A 21,107-nucleotide genomic window follows, 5' to 3' on the forward strand; every position below is an offset into this window, starting at 1 on the left:
ATACAGTAGTGTTATTCGAAGTGCAGCAAAAAAGGAAGATGAAATGTAATTACAGTCAGAACACACTTTTTGTTGCAGTGGAATACAAGTCCATTCACCAAAATGCTCACACTTCGATGAAGTGGTAAAAGACACCTATGAACATTTACAGAAGCTGCTAAATGGCAGTGAATTCCAGTGAAGGATGATAATGGAAGTTTTTAATGCAAAAGCTGGACAAAACTAAAGAACATTCTCCTAAGGAAAACTGAGTTATCATACCAGAAATGATAGGTGTCATTGCTACTAGAATTTGTCAAAAATAACAACATGGTTGTTCATACTACACTCTACCACAAGAAAACAAACAAAAAATTGACCTTTTAAGAACTAAATGGAACTTACAATGAAACTGATAACATTTTATCGAACATTTAAAAAGCTGTAATAGGTTCATGGCTACAAACCACTTCTGAATTTCAAGTGTTCATAAACCGTTTAAGATGCAGAATCAAAGCAGACACAATACTAGAAAGAAACAAACTCATCAGCAAGGCAATCACAAATGGAGAATACAATAATTTATTTAAGAAAAGCAACATAAACTAGATGAAATTAAGCAACAAGGTCAGCATCTTAAAAAATTAAGATTATGTGGACATAGGTAAAAGGGATAATTACTTAATGAAGACATTTATAAAACAGAAAAGATGTTGCAGGCGCATCAAAAATATTAAAGAAAAGACAAGAGCTTCAAGCAATGACAGAAACATCAGAGATTGTTCTTCCTTAAACAAAACTATTTGGAAATTTTGGGAAAGTACAGTGAATATTAAGAAACCAAAACAACTCGAAACTATAGGACTATGAAGAAAACAAATAATATCCTTTGTTTGACACACATCCCATCTCTTCACCAAGATGACAGATGGCACAACAACAATAATTGCAAAAGAGTGCCACATTCCTTTAAATGTTTGTACAGTCCTAGCGTGGAATTAAAAATACATATAATTAGCAATGAAAATGATGACAGATCCAAAGTAATAATGTTATGTGTAAAGCTGATTCAGACACAAAGAAAAGGTGGAAACTGGAGACAAGATTGACTCCTAACATAAGACAAAAACAACAGCACAATCACAATGAACCAAAATTCCACAGACAAGCAAACAACAGCTGAGAATGTAGATACAAACATAGAAACAATCCAGGAACTCATACAAGTAGCTGCTGACAATCATCATAAACACAATATGAGAGTGAGTGCCTGCTGCATTGCACTTACAAAGAGGAGGGCTCCAATAGGCAGCACAGCAGATGCCAGGGGGTCCAATGCATGTGGCATCTGGTAGCCAGCTGTGCAGATGCCATTGACAGGATATTTGAAGTGTAGGACACTGGTGGCTTGTTGCTGAGTAGGGAATCCAAATGTTATGGGTCGGAACCAGTGAGTAGGAATGGAAGCTGTGTAGCTACGGACACGTAAGGCAGCTGTTCCCCCGTGAAGTACCATTAGAGAGAACCAGTGACTTAGGTGCTGGTTGCATCTCAATATCCGGTTCCTGGATGTGATGGAAATGTGATGACGATGGAGGCACCAGTCCTCAGTTGAAGGCACTGGGAGCACTGGTGTTGAATGACCTGAAGGCACTGACCCGACAGGCAACGAAATTGCCAGTGGCAGCAAAGCATTGCAGGAAAAGCAGATAGCAGGCACCAGGGGGCTGGATTCCTGAGGAGAGGCAGGAGGTGGCGACATCCACAAGGAGGACATGTCTGCCTCCACAGCAGTGACCCCCTGCAAAACCAGGACAGGTGTTGAGAGAGGAGGTGGAGGCAGCAGCGTCGGATCTGTGGCCCTCACTGTGGAGTGAGGGCACAGCTGGTCGTAGTTGTGCACCACCAGCCCATCACTGGTGCACATCATACAGATGCACCAGCCTTAACAGCTGTGGACCATGGCTAGAATCCACTTTGGTCTGCAGCCGAACCTCAAGCCCAAACCATGGAGCCAGGAGCAAATCATGATGACACAAACCACAGAGCCGGGGGTGAACTGCGACAAGGATCGTGCCAACGGGCTTTCGTGGAGTGGCACGAGTAGATGCAGGAGGACATATGGCTGGTGACAATGGAGCATCTCAGCCAGACTCCAACTCCCCACCAGCCTAAACCTGTTGAAACTCAAGAAATGTGTCCAGGTGTCATCCAATGAGGACTCCGCAAAGTACTTCTTCATTTGATCCTTGAACATACAGACATGACATTCTGCCTTGCTGATAGACTAGAAGTGGAAAGGAGGAGCAGTAATGAGGCAAGTGCCTTGACGTGTGCACAAATCATGGAATGTCTGAGACGCAAAGTGTGGACCATTATTTGTCATCAGCATAAAAGACAATACTTCAATTGGAAAAATTTTGGAGGTGTCCTGAATCATAGCTGCAGGTGATGTTGAAGGACTGTTGATAACATATGGACATTTAGAGAAAGCACTGACAACCAACAAACACAAAGAAATTAGGAAAGGTCTTGCAAAATCAACATGGAGGCATTCCCAAGGATGCTCCGATGTGGGCCACGGAGAGAGTTTCGCCCTTGGCACCATCTACTGGGTAGCATACAGAGCGCCAACTGAAACAGGCTGCACATTGTCATCATTGATGCCATGCCAAAACACATGCTGACAGGCCAGTAGCTTGGTACATGAGACTCTCCCCGCCCCATGTCCCTGATTTTGGATCTGGAACATATTAAGCTGTAGGGCAGCTGGGATCACAACCCAGCAAGACAGCCCATCCGTGGCTAAGAGAACACCATCACCAAACACCAAAAGGTGGTGCTGGAGGGCAAAATAGTTTTGTCAAGAATCAGAAGACATTCCCAAAGGTCTGACTGGCCAACTATGCTGAATGAGGTGAACAACTTGATGCACAACCAGATCGGCGGTGACGGCAGCTGTGATCCAGGAACCCATAATAGAAATCCATTCACCATATATTGCACCTCAACATCTAAGTGAAAAGGCATCTTGCACGATAGACCAGAAATATATTCCATAGTTGTAGGAAGACAGAAACAAGGTCCAACATTGGGGGCAATGTGCTGCTTTATTGGACCATGAAGCAGAGGAATGAAACAAAGAAACCGAGGCCTTGTGGTCAGCGATGAGGTGGAACTCAGACGAACACAAGAACACATGTAAATTTTTGAAGTCACAGACAATAGTGAGCACCTCTTTTTCAACTTGTGAGCACTTTTGATGCATAAGGTATTGGATATTTGGTACCATCCTCATATTGATGTGTGAGAATGACCCTGAGCCCATACTGAGAGGTGTCCATGGCCAAAACCAGGTGATGGTCAGGATGGAAATTAGCCAGACAAGGAGCAGAAGGCAGTTTAGATTTCAAAAGCATGAATGCATGCTTGTGGGCTGGTGTCCACTGAAAACTAATGTCCTTGTGGAGCAGCTCATTGAGGGGCTGGGCCAATGCAGCTGCACCTGGAATAAATTTGTGATAGTAAGCAATTTTACCTAAAAATGCTCAGAGTTCTTTGACATTTGGAGGGCAAGGCAGAGCTTTGACATCATCCCAAGAGTTGAGATAGATGATGCACTATGGAACAGACATTGTCAATTGTTTCAAAAATGCTGAAAAACCACCAGGGTGTGAGCCACTCCAAACAGAAGGTGGTGATATTGGTACAAACTGAAGGGTGTGGTAATCACAAGTAGTAGTTTAGATTCCTCATCCAACAAAATGTTTAAATAGACTTCACACAAACCACTTTTGGAGAAAAACTGCACCCTGGTGAGTTTAGCCAATAACCTGTCCAAACACAGCAAAGGTTAGGTGTCAGCAATAGATTGAGAGTTAACAGAAACTTCAAAGTCACTGCAATGATGAAGCTGGCCAGAAAATTTTTAACAATCATGATGGTGAACACCACTTACTCAATATAATAGTTTTTATGACCCCCAACAATGCCAGCTTGTACAATTCCAATATCACTTAGTCACAAAAAGCCACTGGAATATGGTACGCACAAAAAAAGTGTGGCAGCACCATAGATTTCAGTGTAATGTGGGCTCCAAAATTGGTTGGACAATCTAACCCATCCGAGAAAATAGACAACAACCTAGAGTACAGAGAATCTAACTGCTGGTAAGGGACCTGGTTGGAAACAAAGTGCACTATACCTGCAAGAGAAAAAAATCAAAAGCACTGAAAGCATCCAGACTGAAGATTAGATTATATTAGATTTACTTTCATTCCAATTGATTTGTAGTGAGGAGGTCCTCCAGGATGTAGAACATGTCAGAAAAACAATAATACATGACAATTATTACAACTGAAACAAATAAGCTAATGTACCTTCCACAGGTCCCAAGTGGAATGATCGTCTTTTTTTTTATGAACATGATATGTAAGAATCATTTTACAAACACCAATTCACTGAAATTTCATTGGTTGTTAAGCTTTTTATGGCTGCTGGCAAGTTATTGAAAATGTGTGTTCCTGAATAATGCACACCTTTTTGTACAAGAGTTATGTGACTTTAAATCCTTGTGAAGATTATTCTTATTTCTTGTATTGATTCCGTGAATTGAGTTGTTGGTTTGAAAACGTGATATATTTTTAATGAAAAATTTCATTAAGGAATAAATGTATTGGGAAGCAATAGCTGGTATCCCTAGTTCCCTAAACAGGCTTTTGCAGGATGTTCTTGTGTTCATACCACATATAACTCTTACTGCACATTTTTGTGCTCAGAAAACTTTAGCTTGGCTAGATGAATTGCCCCAAAAAATAATCCCATATGACATTATGGAATGTAAGTAAGCATAGTATGCGAGCTTTTTCATTTTTATATCCCCTATGTCTGACACAATTTGCTTTGCAAATAGAGATATGTTAAGACGCTTCAGCAGTTCTGCAGTGTGCTCCTCCCAGTTGAATTTATTATCAAGCTGTAATCCCAAGCATTTAACACATTCCACTTCTTCTATCTGCTTGTCATCGTATGTTAGGCATATACTTGTGGGACACCCCTTACAAATTCTGAACTGCATGTAGTGTGTTTTTTCAAAGTTTAGTGACAAAGAATTGGCTAGGAACCAGTGATTAATGTCCACAAATATTTTACTAGCCGATCTTTCTAGACTACATTTGATTTGCTATTTATTGCAATGTTTGTATCATTGGCAAACAAAACGAACTTGGCATCTGGTAATGTACTGATGAAAGGTCATTGATATACACAAGAAAAAGTAAGGGCCCTAAAATGGAACCTTGCGGGACCTCACATGTAATTAGTTCCCAGTTGGATGATGACTGATAGCTTAATACATGTCTCTTTCCTGATAACACCCTTTGTTTCCTACCAGAGATATAAGATTTGAACCATTTTGCAGAATTTCCTATTACACAATAATATTCTAATTTACTTAAAAGGATATTGTCATTTACGCAGTCAAATGCCTTTGACAGATCACAAAATATACCAGTTGCCTGCAATCTTTAGTCTAATGAATTAAGCACATTTTCACTGTAAGTGTAGATAGCCTTCTCAATATCAGAACCCTTTAGAAATCCGAACTGTGACTTTGACAGTATGTTATTTGAGATAAGATGGTTATAAAGCTGATTGTACATTACGTTTTCTAAAATTTTTGAGAGTTCTGGCAAAAGTGAAATTGGACAGAAATTTGATGCTATTTCTTTATCTCCCTTCTTAAACAGTGGCTTAACTTCAGCATATTTCAACCATTCAGGAAATATTCCACTGATAAACAAATGGTTACACAGATAGCTTAATATGTTACTTAACTCAGAATCACATTCTTTAATTAACTTTGTTGATATTTCATCATACCCATTAGATGTTTCTGGTTTTAAAGATTTTATGGTGGACATTATTTCTGCTGGGGTAGTTAGGGTCAAATTCATATTATGGAAGTTACTTGAAATGTCTGGTCTGAGGTATTCCATAGCAGCATCTACAGAACCTGACAAGCCCATCTTTTCAGTAACAGTTACAAAATGTTTGTTAAAAAGTTCTGCAACACTACACACATCTGTAACCAATGAATCATTTACGCTGAATGCTATTTGTCCCTCTTCATGTCTGGTTCTACTGATCTCCTCCTTCACTATATCCCATATTGTCTTTATTTTGTTATCCGATATGACTATCTTTTCCTTGTAATATTTTTGCTTTGATGTCTGTATTACAGTTAATATTTTGCAGTAATGTGCTATAGCATCAACACCAGAACTGTTTCGGATTGACAGTTAGTTTTCTTTTTGTTTTACAAGATACTTCTATTCCTTGAGTAATCCATGGCTTCTTTGTAGACTTTGCTCTAACCTTGGTTAATTTTGGGGGAACACAGTGTTCAAATAAAGTAAGCACTTTATTGGCAAAAGTGTTATATTTTTCATCCATGCCATGAGCGCTGCAAACATCAGTCCAGTGAATGTCTCTGATGAGTGTCCTAAAATAATCAATTTTTGGCTTATTGATTACCCTCTTGAGCTCAGATTTAACAGATTTTATATCCTGTTCAGTATTAACATTTAACAGAAGGAACTGCATGTCATGGTCTGAGAGGCCATTGACTATTGGTTTTGTAACATAATTTTGTTCATTGGACTTCTCTATAAAGATATTATCAATGGCTGTTTGTAGCAATTGGCTACCCTAGTGGGGAACTTTACAGTGGGAATTAAGTTGAATGATAGTGTTACTAACTCAAATAAGTTCTTATTGGGAGAGTCTTTCAAGAAATCTACACTGAAATCATCAGCAACCACTATTTCTTTGTTTTTGGTTGCTAATGGGCCAGTACAACTTCAAGGTGGTTTATGAACAGATTGAAGTTACCTGCAGGTGCTCGATATACACTTAATATTATGAAGGATTTTTTGTGAAACTCTACTTCTGTTGCACATGCTTCCATATGCTGATCTAGGCAAAATTTATGAATGTCTATGTTCTTAAATTTATGACAGTTCCCGATGAATGTGGCAACTCCTCCTTTCTCTATTTCTGCTCTACAAAAGTGAGACACTAACCTAAACCCTGTAACACTTAGAAGTTCTATACCAGTGGCCACATGATGTTCAGAGAGGCAGATTATGTCAGCTGGGTTTGAGGAGTCTAATTCATCAATGCAGATAATTAATTCATTAATTTTATTTCTCAGTCCTCGAATATTTTGATGCAATAAAGATAGCCAACATTTCACATTGACTGAGTTAAAATTGACTGCTGACTGTTGAAAATTCTTAACCTATAGCTGTTTATGCCGATGTAATAAGCTAGAATTATGTTTTCTGGTTTCTTTCTCAAATTGAAGGTTTATCTCAGTCCTAACCTCTCTTAAAATTTGGTTTCTTTCTGTCCTCCCTACCCTAAAAAAGGGTCTTTTCTGAACCCTATAACCACTGGTATTTTATCACTCACATGACAGTGCCTCCCCCCCCCCCTTTAACTTTCCTGCTATTTTCCCAGCCAGTTTACCCTTCCCTTTCCTGTTGACGTGAAGCCCATGCTTAGTATAATCCCACCTATTGAGAGAATCAACAGGAACCACACCAACGTGTGACCCTGCACCCGACATACGCAGCCGTTACAACCCCAAATTAACTCTCTTGACAGAAGAGTTCAAATGAGGTTGCTCACGGCACTCAAGAACAGGTACAAACTCAACACTAGTATGTTTCAATGCTGATGCAATCTTTGCCAGGTCACACTTTATACTGTACCCAGGATCTCTGTCAATACTATTACCTGCCCCACCCACTATAACCATGGTGTCTTCCTTAGTGAAATCTCTGCAAAATGATCCTAAATCCTCTGTCACCTGCTCCAGACCAGTATTAGGTTTAAAAAAAATTGGTGACCTGGTATTCTGATCCTAGTTCACCCTGCAAAAGTTGGCCAACACCTCTTCCATGGGAACTACCTAACAATACTTTCTTTCTCTTGACTGATTTCCCTACATTCTTACTTTTCAATTTGCTGCTGAAAGTTTGTTGTGCCTTGTCTACACCTGCAACTGCTTGAGGTTCACCAGCTTCTAACTGAAGCAACAGGTCTATTTTCCACATTCACCACGAGGCTATCAGACAAAGCTCTAGGCCTGTTCCTCCTGTGGCCTTTACCCTTCTCCCTCCTTAATCTGCCAAAATCTCCCCTGGCCTTGTCTAACTCAGCCTGAAGGGCAGCAATTTTCCCCTCCTGTTCTAGTATCTTCCTATCTCTACTACATATCCTACAAAACCACTGATGAGTCTCATTTACTTCCTCTATTCCCACGCCGCTACAGTCACCCACATGGAAAAAACTACAGCACCCGTCACATCAAAGCCCCGACCTAACAATCCTACGGCAAGTCAAGCACTTTTCACTCATGATAAACGTAATAGTTTATTAATAATAAGTCAGTTAAATTACAGATAAACACGAAAATATGGTTCCACAAATTTGGCCTATACGCAACTGCGTGTAAACAAAAACAACAGTGCAAAGTTTCTGAAACAACAACTCAAACTTTACGCTACTTTCCAGAAATGTGAGTTAAATAATGAAGCGGTATGCTACAGTTAAATTGCTGGAGAGAGCAAAGAACAACTAAACAAAATTATATAGATTTGCTGCGGAAAAACGTAAACAGAAAACACGACTGTACGATCTTTTCGCGTTTTCTGCTATATTATGAAACCTTTAATGGTACACTTAAAAGGCACACTAATTCACCTATTTACCACATAATCAATACTAAACTATATGTTTTTATAATACAAAATAACTTATCTTTACGAGAACACCAAAACTTGTGCTAGTCGCCTGGTACAAATTATCAATGCCAGCATCATCCACCATGAAAAAAGTCAAGGAACGAAGAACAGATTTATATATAGCGGGAGCCGTAATTGCTCCAAAAATTGGAATATGCTTTTTGTAGCTCGCCAAACATCAAATAGGCAGAGGCAATGCCAGAGATCCCTGATCCACATAAGTTTATGAGTTATGAATTCAGTAAAGTCATGGCTGCATCCATGTCCCCTTGTAGTCCGAGCACATTGTCCGTCACTCTCAATTTGATAAACAGTTTGTTACAATTTATAGGCACTGGAGGCCACAGTTAATGTCTACATCCACATCCACAAGATGGGGCTGGGAGCAACAAAATGATGGTGTCACAGACCATAAAATCAGCATAGGAATCATGATGTGCTTCAGTAACAAACTGACATTTGTGACTGAGGCCATGGAGTTTGGCCACCCAAGCCAGTAGGACTGGTGGGGCTTTTATAACAATGATAGAACTCTACATGTACTCAATGACATGCATGCATTTATGGTGATAATTTGACAATAACTTACACATTCCATCAACATCTACATCTACATCTACGTGATTACTCTGCTATTCACAATTGAAGTGCCTGGCAGAGGTTTCAATGAACCACCTTCAAGCTGTCTCTCTACCGTTCCACTCCCGAACAGCAGATGGGAAAAACGAGCACTTAAATTTTTCTGTGTGAGCCCTGATTTCTCTTATTTTATCATGATGATCATTTCTCCCTATGTAGGTGGGAGACAACAGGATGTTTTCACAATCGGAGGAGAAAACTGGTGATTGAAATTTCATGAGAAGATCCTGTCGCAACGAAAAATGCCTTTGCTTTAATGATTGCCCCTCCAATTCACGTATCGTGTCTGTGACACCACCTCCCCTATTTCACAATAATACAAAACGAGCTGCCCTTCTTTGTACTTTTTCGATGTCATCCGTCAGTCTCACCTGATGTGGATCCCACACCACACAGCAATACTCCAGAATAGGGCAGACAAGCATGGTGTAAGTAGTCTCTTTAGTAGACCTGTTGCACCCTCTAAGTGTTCTGCCAATGAATCACAGTCTTTGGTTTGCTCTACCCACAATATTATCTATGTGATTGTTCCAATTTAGGTTACTTGTAATTGTAATCCCTACGTATTTAGTTGAATTTACAGCCTTCAGATTTGTGTGACTTACCACATAATCGAAATTTAGCTGATTTCTTTTAGTACTCATGTGAATAACTACACACTTTTCCTTATTCAGGGTCAACTACCACTTTTCGCACCATACAGATATCTTATCTACATCATTTTGCAAGTCATTTTGATCATCTGATGACTTTACAAGACGGTAAATGACAGCATCATCTGCAAACAATCTAAGGTGGCTACTCAGATTGTCTCGTATGTCGTTAATATAGATCAGGAACAATAGACGGCCTATAACACTTCCTTGGGGAACACCGGATAATACTTTTGTTTTACTCGATGACTTTCCATCTATTACTACGAACTGTGACCTTTCTGACAGGAAATCACAAATCCAGTCGCACAATTGGTTCCATACTCCGTAGGTACGCAGTTTGGTTAGAAGATGCTTGTGAGGAACGGTGTCAAAAGCCTTTTGGAAATCTAAAAATATGGAATCAATTTGACATTCCCCGTCAACAGCACTTATTACTTCAAGAGTATAAAGAGCTAGTTGTGTTTCAAAAGAACAATATTTTCTGAAACCGCGGTGACTGTGTGTCAATAAATCATTTTCTTGGAGGTACTTCATAATGTTCAAACACAGTACATGTTCCAAAACCCTACTGCAAATCGACGTTAGTGATATAGGCCTGTAATTCAGCGGATTACTCCTACTTCCCTTTCTGGGTATTGGTGTGACTTGAGCAATTTTCCAGTCTTTAGGTACGGATCTTACTGTGAGCGAGCGGTTGTATATAATTCCTAAATATGGAGCTATTTTATCAGCATACTCCGAGAGGAACCTGACTGGTATACAATCTGGACCAGAGGCCTTGCCCTTATTAAGTGATTTAAGCTGCTTTGTTACTCCGAGGATATCTACTTCTATGTTTCTCACCTAGGCAGTTGTTCTTGATTGGAATTCAGGAATATTTACTTCATCTTTGGTGAAGGAGTTGTGGAAAACCGTGTTTAATAACTCTGCTTTAGTGGCACTGCCATGAGTGACTTCACCGTTGTTATCGTGCAGTGAAGGTACTGACTGTGTCCTGCCACTGGTGTGCTTTATGTATGACCACACTCTCTTTGGGTTTTCTGCCAGATTTTGAGACAGAATTTCATTGTGGAAATTATTAAAAGCATATCGCATTGAAGTACGCACCATATTTCGAACTTCTGTAAAACTTTGCTTTCTTTTAAATTTGGCATGCTTTTTTCGTTGCTTCTGCAACAACGATCTGACCCGTTTTGTGTACCATGGGGGATCAGTACCAAAGCATCATTGGTTCCTGTAATGGTGCTAACTGGCACAACAACTGGTAGATCCAAGCAAAAATTCAAGAAAGGAACAAAGCCTTACAGATGTTTGCATCAGTGACACCAAACGCAAAGAAGTGTTACCAAAGCTGCCTCTCATAAGCCTCCCAGACTTCAGCTGAATCATCATGAGGAGGAAAGGGCAGTGGTTACATCAATGGAAGCCTACATATTAATGTGGCCAACAAGTTTGTGATAGCAACTGCAAGAGACTGCTGCTGCTCAAGGAGAGATTGGGGGCACTGTCTCCGTGGACAGAAGAAACAAAGGAACAACCAAATAGAATCAGCAAATGTGAGTGAACACTACACTCATCACCAGTTTTATCATACCGTAAAATACAAATGACAGTAGGGCCACAATGAACCAAGTTTATTCTTCTTCCACATAAAAGCAAACAATAGTTGAGAATGCACAGACAAACATAGAAATGATCCAAGAACTCTTACAAGGAGTTGCTGACAATAAGTATGAGCACAATGTGACAGTGAGTGCCTACTGCACTGTGCTTATAAAGAGAAGGGCTCTGGTAGACGGTGTGGCGGATGCCATGCCATGTGCACAAGTCATGTGGCCCAGTGCAGGTGGCCTCTGATGGCTGGCCTGTACAGATGCCATTGGTGGAATACTCAAAGTGTAGCCTGCCGGTGGACTGATGATGCAGCACACATCCAACTACTAGGTACAGGTTTATAGCAAAAGTAATACTTGGAAAATGCCTGTTAATATCTGCTGACACACAATCTGCTAATTTGGACCTATACTGTAACAGCTGTACTTCAAAATAAAACAGACAGACAAGAAATCAAACCTTCTCTCCAAAAGATTTGCGATATTCCCAAAATTATCATTAACTGAAAGGGAAAAAAATTGGACTTTATCGAGTAAATAAATAAACTGGCTTTATAAGTACCTAGATACAGTACAATGGGTCATTTGTGAGTTGTGGGTGAAATTACAAAAAGAAGAAATTAGTTTGAGTTATCACTTTGTCTAAGATTAATAGATTATGCTAAAGGCTATGCCACATTGGATACACTGTTCTCACTTGATCACTTAAGTTAAGCAACGTTGAACCCTTAGTCATTGGAAGGGCGACCATTTGTGAACACTGGGTATCATCGGCTGAAGGACACAGAAGTCACCAAAAGTGGCATCCAAATGGCAGACTTGCACCAGGTCATTGAGCAATGTGACATTAACAGATTCTGAGAAAACTTTTGACTCAGTTTCAGCCAAACCTGTACTGAAGTTCAAAAGAAAAAAGATAATTATACTGAAGAAATATAAACATTAATGCTTCAGCTTCCATTAGACTTCATCAGGACAGTGAGAATCTCAGAACTGAAAGATGAGTTGCACAAAGAGATCCTACAACATCAATGTTTACCAATAGTACAAAGTAACTTCAGCAGTGGATAGAGGAACTTAACACAGTAAGTTTAAAGCAGACTTAAAAAATAATACTTTAACAAGACTAAAGTAATCAAAAAGTAACATACATCAAATGAAAAGTAGAAATAAACAATGAACTTCGTGCATTCATTATCAAAGACAGTGACAACTGTGTTACAAAAACCTACAAAACAAACCATACAAGAAGACGACCACAATAAAACCCAGGAAAGCAATTTACTATTTCTATTCTGGAGAGAAAGAGTTCAGGGTGAGTGGTAGGTGCCTGCAGCAACAATTAAGTTGTCAACAAAACTGTTATATGGTGGCAATCAGTAAACTGAGGCAATTCTATAGCAAGTTTTATTTTCATCATTAATTGAAGTATTTGTTACCTTTTCTCTATGACAATACAGAACTCTTTAAGCATTTGTTCCCATATCAGAAAAATAAGTGAGTCCAGCTTACCACCAAAAGGTAGGATATAACCAACTTTCTGACTAAGCATCAAATATGCTTCTGAAAATCTGTTTTGTGAGCGAATCGGAAGCTGCATATAATACAGAAATATTCCCATTTTACCTCAGCATCTTCTTCATAAAAGTGGTACTTGTATCCATTTTGTATCATGAGAATCATTCCAGGATGTTGTTGCTTCAGACCAAGCACTTGTTTCTCCAGGGCTGTAAGCCCATTTTTCTTCGATTTCTGTGCCTGAATCTCTGATCTGTAAAGAAAGTAAACTTACAGATCTAGAGTACAAAAGATTTGTGAAACTACAAATGAATAAACAACAATATTGCAATGTCTGTGGATCATTTTGACAGATATTTTATCATGCAAGTTACATTAATATTGACAGCTATCAAAGGTCATTATAGATAAGAACAATTCAAATATAAACTGCCACCCATTAGACATAACAAAGGTGGGTGACTACCAGACAGGATCATTCTGACAAATACACACTAAAATTAACAGTCACTAGCATTTGAAAATTGGGATTTCATGATCTTACAGGAGAGTGACAAAAAGAGTGAAAAAATCCCTGTAGAAGGAGTAGGTATAGGAGTCACCTTTGGGGCCAAGGTCTTGATTTAATTAACAAGAAAGTGGGAAAGTTCATTCCTTTAATTTTATCCCTCTTTCTTCTGCCAGGAAAAGATTCACTGTTATCTGAAATCTAACAAATCTGTCAGCTTTTGTATACATCAGTCAGACTTCACAAGGTATGGATTTTTTTTTAATCTTCCCTCGCTCATGCTGAGGAAGAAAAGTCCTGCAATGTAACAAAAAGAGAACCGAAACGCGTATTTTCACTATTTGCATCAGCACTTCACACCTTCAAGAAAATGAATGACAACATTCATCAACATTTGTCTTTATCTGGGATGAGCCTTCATTATTTCATTTTTTCATTTATTTATTTATTTATTTATTTATTGCATAAACTGTCATAACTGGATGAGACAGAGATGAGTCTTTCAAGGAATTGTGCTGTTTACTAGAATCTTACTACAGTCAGAAGAATCATGTGTTATTTGCAACTCTGCAGTTATCTGAGCAGCCATTCATAATCTGGATTGAAGTTATTTGTGGCATCTGTCAGAAATACACATTCACATGTGACAACCCAAAATGCCTTAAGTCGAGGATATGCGACCTTTTAGCTTACCTGGGCCACATTGGAAGAAGATGAGAATTTCTGGGCCACACATAATTTACTTAATACTAATAATAACTGCTGAGCTAAAAAAAGCAGTAAGAGACACACATTTAACATATTTAGGTTACATATAACTTATTAATGTATGTTTATTTATTCTAAAAAAGCAAGATGGAATTAATTTGACATTTTATATATGAGATTTCATTTATTATTTTAAATATATGTTTAGTTTCAAAGTTGCAACTGATGTAGGCGTAAGATAACAAACAAGCACGTCTGACAAGTTGGGTGGTTACAAGAACAAGACTCTTGGGGGTTCAAGTATAGCACAGACTGCAATGTTAAGAACGGGTTAGACCAATGAGAGAAAAGCATTATGTGGTGGGAGTTCCAGATTGAAAATATTCAATTTATCATAACTTTACATAAACAGAATTTTATGGAATTTTTTTATTTTATTTTTTATTTAATTTTTTTTTTTTTTTTTTACTGATTGTGTAATAGGTGTTAATTCTTGGGCCATACGGATACTTGCCTCGGCTGCATGTGGCCCACGGGCTGGGTGTTGGACACCACTGACTTAAGTCTTACACTGTTTTGCCCATTCAAAGCTGTTGATAAATTTTGCTCCAAATAATCTTATCTGTCTGGAACCTCTACAGATCTTACCTTGCAAGAAGCATCAGCCATAGTACAAGCTTTTGACGTAATGTAAGCTGCCATCCGTCATATTCAGAACACCACTAACATGGCAAACTTAGCAATGATGACAAAGCGTCTCAGACACAGTGTTGTTACCACAAGTCAGCATTTCAACTGACACCAGGCCATCTGACACACCAACAAATCCTCTCCCTCTATCAGTATTTAGGGACAGCACGATTGTAACAATTATCTTTCAGGTTAGTAGGTTGTTGCAATCAACATATTCAATTAAGAAGAATGGTCATCATAGATGTCACTTATAAGTTGATATCCCAGCATCTCAGTATATGGTTTAGATACTGTCAAAGGATTTGAGTTCCCCATTACATATTAGTTCTGTCGTGTTTTGAAATGAATTTTTTTCCAATCTTTGGACACATTGCAAAATTAATTTTACTTCCTGTTCATATTAGGATTTGGACATGTAACCAATTATACAGTACTCATCACACTGAATCTATAAACTTTTCCTCATTATTTTTGTCCAAAGGCCAGACCACTCATCCTAAGGTGAAAACTGTGCCTGATAAACTAAAAGAGCAATAAATCTCAGAATCATAATCATTTAGTAAATGAGCAGTACAATTTGTATCAAGAAACCCAACAAGAAGCCTCAATGGGGCCACAACTAATGTTCCATCAGTAATCAACTTTCATCTCTTCCATGATCCAAAGAACTCATCTTGAATTCACCAACTGTGAGTATTTCTCAAAAATCTCTCTTCCAGATGCCGACATACATATTCCTTTGGATGATTAATCACAGAAATTAATCACAACAAACAACCTGTTTGGAGTTTACCTCTACAAATGGTTTACATTTCAGGACGATTAGTGAACTGGCATTGTTTCAGTGCTATCTAGAGCAGGTCATTTGCTCACTATCATCATGTGTAAACTACCCAGATGATATCGCTGCAACGGGCACAAAGCCACAAAAGCTCCTAACAAATGTACATATCCTGTTTCAAAACTGCATGCATCCACTTTACACTGCAACCTCAAAAATAGCAAAAATGCAAACATACATATCCACCAAACCAGCTATCAGTCTAAGGATTGGCCACTTAGAGGCCTATTAGCCCAAGAAGATTAGCCAGTTATTGCCATTATTTAAAGTGTTACCGACACATGTGTAATCAATATATCTTCAAGAGTAATACATACTAAAAAAGTACCAAGACTCAAGCTTTAATTTACATATTAACTTTAGTTCTTTGATACACTATAAATTTTAAAATAATGATTACAGAAAATATAACTATCCTTCCAAAAAAAAATTGTGAGGTTAGTTACTAAGCAATTTCTTCCTCTTGAGCTTCCAAAATTCCTTGTTCACTCAACAAACATGACATATTAGTAGCAGAATTACAGCAAACTGCAAAACTTAATGAGTCAGCCATCACAACAGCAGTTGAGGAAATTGCGGCCCGCGCTATACTCAGGTGTGATCTTTTGAACAGTGATGTGGTCTGAGCTATGTTCGGGTTCAGTCTCCAAAGTATTAAGAAAGAAGGGGGTTCAGACTGTGGCATTTGACAAGGCAAATTATGTGCATCTCTGGGCAACACCTTGTCTAGACACCTTCACACACAGCCAGATGGTAGCCACCAACAAGTGGCCACAGAGCATCAGTGAAAGTTTACCACTGAAAAACCTCAATAGCAAGTGTGGTAAACCTAGAGTTATCATTACTTTTCACGATCTGCCTCATTCCAAATTTGTACTCTGCATCAGTTGCATGAGCAACTTGTCGCACCAGCACCCCAAAAAAGTTACACCATGTGCTGAGTTAAGGCTTACTAGCTGTGGATGTGGGGACCGACAGCAGAGGCTCCACAGATGGCCTCCAGAATGAGTCTACAATGCTAGCTGCACATACTGACTCAAAACTGGTGCCACCAAGACCATTGACATCTATGCTGGTCTACATATAGGACAACACAAGTCTCCCATTCTCAGCCTATGCCCTGCGGTCATTTCTTAAATATCGTCAGCCATCAAGATTTGGGCATTGTTATGCTAATGCCTACGTATCACCTCTGGACAGTTTCATGTTATTGTATGGTGTGCAATCGTTGTTGTTGTTGTGGTCTTCAGTCCTGAGACTGGTTTAAAGCAGCTCTCCATGCTACTTTATCCTGTGCAAGCTTCTTCATCTCCCAGTACCTACCGCAACCTACATCCTTCTGAATCTGCCTAGTGTATTCATCTCTTGGTCTCCCTCTACGATTTTTACCCTCCACGCTGCCCTCCAATACTAAATTGGTGATCCCTTGATGCCTCAGAACATTTCCTACCAACCGATCCCTTCTTCTAGTCAAGTTGTGCCACAAACTTCTCTTCTCCCCAATCCTATTCAATACTTCCTCATTAGTTATGTGATCTACCCATCTAATCTTCAGCATTCTTCTGTAGCACCACACTTCAAAAGCTTCTATTCTCTTCTTGTCCAAACTATTTATCATCCATGTTTCACTTCCATACATGGCTACACTCCATACAAATACTTTCAGAAATTTCCTGACACTTAAATCTATACTCGATGTTAACAAATTTCTCTTCTTCAGAAATGCTTTCCTTGCCATTGCCAGTCTACATTTTATATCCTCTCTACTTCGACCATTGTCAGTTATTTTGCTCCCCAAATAGCAAAACTCCTTTACTACTTTAAGTGTCTCATTTCCTAATCTAATTCCCTCAGCATCACTCGACTTAATTCGACTACATTCCATTATCCTCATTTTGCTTTTGTTGATGTTCATCTTATACCCTCCTTTCAAGACACTATCCATTCCATTCAACTGGGTGCATCAAATACACTAATTGAAAAATCAGGGTTCATTTATGTTGTGTGCCACAAACTGGCAACTGGCAACTGCAGACTTAGCTTGAGTGTTTTCCATCACTTAAACCTAGGCACTTGGCTGACGTTTTAGGATGGTCCAATGAACAGCAGACTATGTATGTGTTAAATGGTCACCGGCACTTCTTTCTCTCCAGGCACTATGGGTGAACCATATCTTGTCCCTGTTATGCAACAGCTGATGGTTCAATAAGTAGAAAGCCAAAAGTGTATGGAGAACGTCCTGGCCAGAGTACTGCAGCAGCCAACGGTCAATCCTCCACCATTTCTGCTGTACGAGGAAACGTTGGAAGACTGGGACTCGTATAAAAAATGGTTGTGATAGCACTTTACAGCATTTGAGGTAAAAGGTGATGATACTGCTAAATCCCTTTCCTTATTATGGATTCACCACAAACTTATTGGTTGTTTTGCAAACTGCTTCCTCCAATGGAGCCCAGTAAACTGACTTTGAACTAAATTTGTTCTTTATCAAGGGTTCACAACCAAAAACATTGTCATGTGATTTCTGCTCACCTCCAGTTTCACCAACGTCTCAAGCAGCTGAGTCAGTCATATTGAGCTTCGATGGCTAAACTCTAGGGGTTAAGTCACCGATGAAAGATTTTTACGACTACTGCCAAAGAATCTCATGCAGAAGGCATAACCAGTGACGCGATCATCGGCACAGCACCCAACGAAGAGTTTCAGTTAAAAGCTTCACAGACTGATGACCATTCTTTAGACAAGGTGTTGCATTTAGCACAGGAACCAGGCATGTTACAGATTCAGCAGTAGTGGTGATGTCGGGGCAGTACACAAACAACAGCACTTGCATCCCGCCATACGTAAACAGTGGGTCCCATGCCACATCAGGGTGTGGTAGCCTTACCCATCCTGCCCGGACTGTTTTCAGAAGCATGGTAGAGACAACTGTACATTCCTGTGAGCAGACTGCACTGAATGCGCACAACAGAGACACCTCACATCTTTTTGTCAGGCAGCCATTCCCATTTTCTGATCACCGAGATCAAATGAATGTTAATATTGTGTGTTCCACACCATCCATGTAGGGAGGTCCCATGATAAACCCCTCATTTCACTGTGTGTGGCTGGCTGGTTAGTCAACTTTCAAGTTGATACAGGTGCTACTGCAGGTCTAATCAACTTTAAAACCTATTTACAACTAGGAGTGTCCACACTAACTCCAGCACTTTGACAGTTGATTAATTATAACAGACAATGCATTCCACTGAAAGGGGAGTTTACTACGAAAACCATTTACAAAAATATGACCAGAGACATAGTGTCAACAGTGCTGATACTAAGGAGCTCTTTGGTTTTGATACATTTATGCCTTCTGGATTTCCCATTAATGAGACAGACAATCTAGTCTCCAAGAATATTTCTTATCAACAACTGGATGCCCTCTGTACTGCCTGCCCTGCATTCCCCAACATTTTACTTCTGGTCTGGCTAAAGCAAAGAATTTCTAAGCTCATATTTTGTTGACACCTATGGAACAGCCTTGATTTTTTTCATCCTGGCTGGATCCACTCACACTCAGTGGCCATGTTAAGGACGAACTAGACAGGTTGCAGGAGTTGGATGTCATAGAACCTATATCATCAAGTCAGTGGGCTACGACCCCAGTTACCACCAGGAAACAGTCCAGCAAACTCAGACTTTGCAGGGATGTCAAGGTCATGGTGATGTGGATATGTTACCCATTCCAAAGCCTGAAGAACTGTACATGAAGCTGGCAGGTGGACACTTCTTCTCCAAAATTGACCTCACTGAGACATACTTACAGCTCCCATTAGCCAAATGTCCACAGAAGATATTGGTGATTAACACACTGTATGGTTTAAATAAATTATAAGCGTTTGGCTTTTAGGGTCTCCAGTGCCCTGGCAATTTTCCAGGTTGCATTAACTATTTGGATGACATTGTCATCATGGGAAGTTCCATCGAGCAGCATTTAGTAAACCTGAAGTCACAGTTTTTCAGTCTGCAGGGGGCAGAACTCAAGTGAAATCTCAGCAAATGTAATTTTTTTCAGCCTTCAGTGGAATATTTAGGCTACATCCTTTCTCACAGAGGTATAATAAAAATTCAGAAACACATTGAAGCAATTGTATCCATGTCTCGGCCAGCTAAAAAGCAACTCCAGGTCTTTCTGGAAAAAATTGCATATCACAGAAAATTCATTCCAACAGCATCTCAGATAGCTTATCCATTCATCACTTGTGTATGAAAGGAGAGGTTTTCACATGGTAAGCCATGTGTGCAAAGGTGTTCAGAGAGCTTACACAGAGTCTGCTCTCAGCCCTTCATTTAGTGACTTTCCAACTGTGGAAGCAAATAGTGGTCCCAACGGGTGTATCAGACCAAGGTATAGGGACTGTCTTTGCTCATTGGGAGGGTGATGGTTTAGAGCACCCCTTCACTTATGTTTCAAATCCTGCACCTCTGCACAAATGAAATACTCCCATATTGAAAAAGAAGCTATATTTGCTTTGAAGAAATTTCATGTCTTTCTTTATGGACCACAAGCCGTTAATCTCACTGTTCACATAATAGCTCATGTCCCAGATTGTACTGCTCATCAGACCCAGGGCTGGGTATTGTTCTTCCCAAGATATACCTATGAAATCCTTTATAGAAGTACATCTCAGGATGCAAATGTGGACGCTCTTTCATGCCAACACCTAGGGCCAACTACAAGTTTGATCTCAAGGAAATTCTTTGTTTCTGCCTGTATGTTGAGGTTCAACAAGCCGTGGGCCATTTTCCCATTAAAGGAGCCTGCATTGCCACTGCCAAAGAGGCGGACACCATTCTCACACAAGTTCACACCTTCATCTTGAGGAGATGGCCAGAGAAATTGGCCAGGCAATGGTATACTAATCTTTGGCATTACTATGGCCTGTGGCACCATTTGCTTCAAGTCAACAGTGTGATCCTTTTAACCACAGATCACACTGCATACCATGTACTGATTCTACCAACATAGCCTACAGTTGCTGCATCAGGGGCATTAGGGCACTTCCAGGACCAAACTACTCACTCACTGCCATGCTTACAGGACAATCATCAACTGGGAAATAGAGAGCCTAGTCCATCAATGCAACAAATATGTGGAAC

At 39.6% G+C, this 21,107-nt stretch overlaps 1 protein-coding gene across 2 annotated transcripts in view; it reads right to left on the reverse strand.

The window, feature by feature from the left end:
• The window catches only part of LOC126475365 (DNA mismatch repair protein Msh3-like), a 356,972-nt gene that overhangs the window by 298,772 nt on the left and 37,093 nt on the right, over positions 1–21,107 (reverse strand). For both annotated transcript variants that reach the window (XM_050103183.1, XM_050103182.1), the window contains exon 3: positions 13,324–13,468. In XM_050103183.1, coding sequence (XP_049959140.1) covers positions 13,324–13,468 — 145 coding nt within the window. The remainder of the gene's footprint in view (positions 1–13,323; positions 13,469–21,107) is intronic.

Source organism: Schistocerca serialis, chromosome 4, assembly GCF_023864345.2.
Source record: "Schistocerca serialis cubense isolate TAMUIC-IGC-003099 chromosome 4, iqSchSeri2.2, whole genome shotgun sequence".
NCBI lineage: Eukaryota > Metazoa > Arthropoda > Insecta > Orthoptera > Acrididae > Schistocerca > Schistocerca serialis.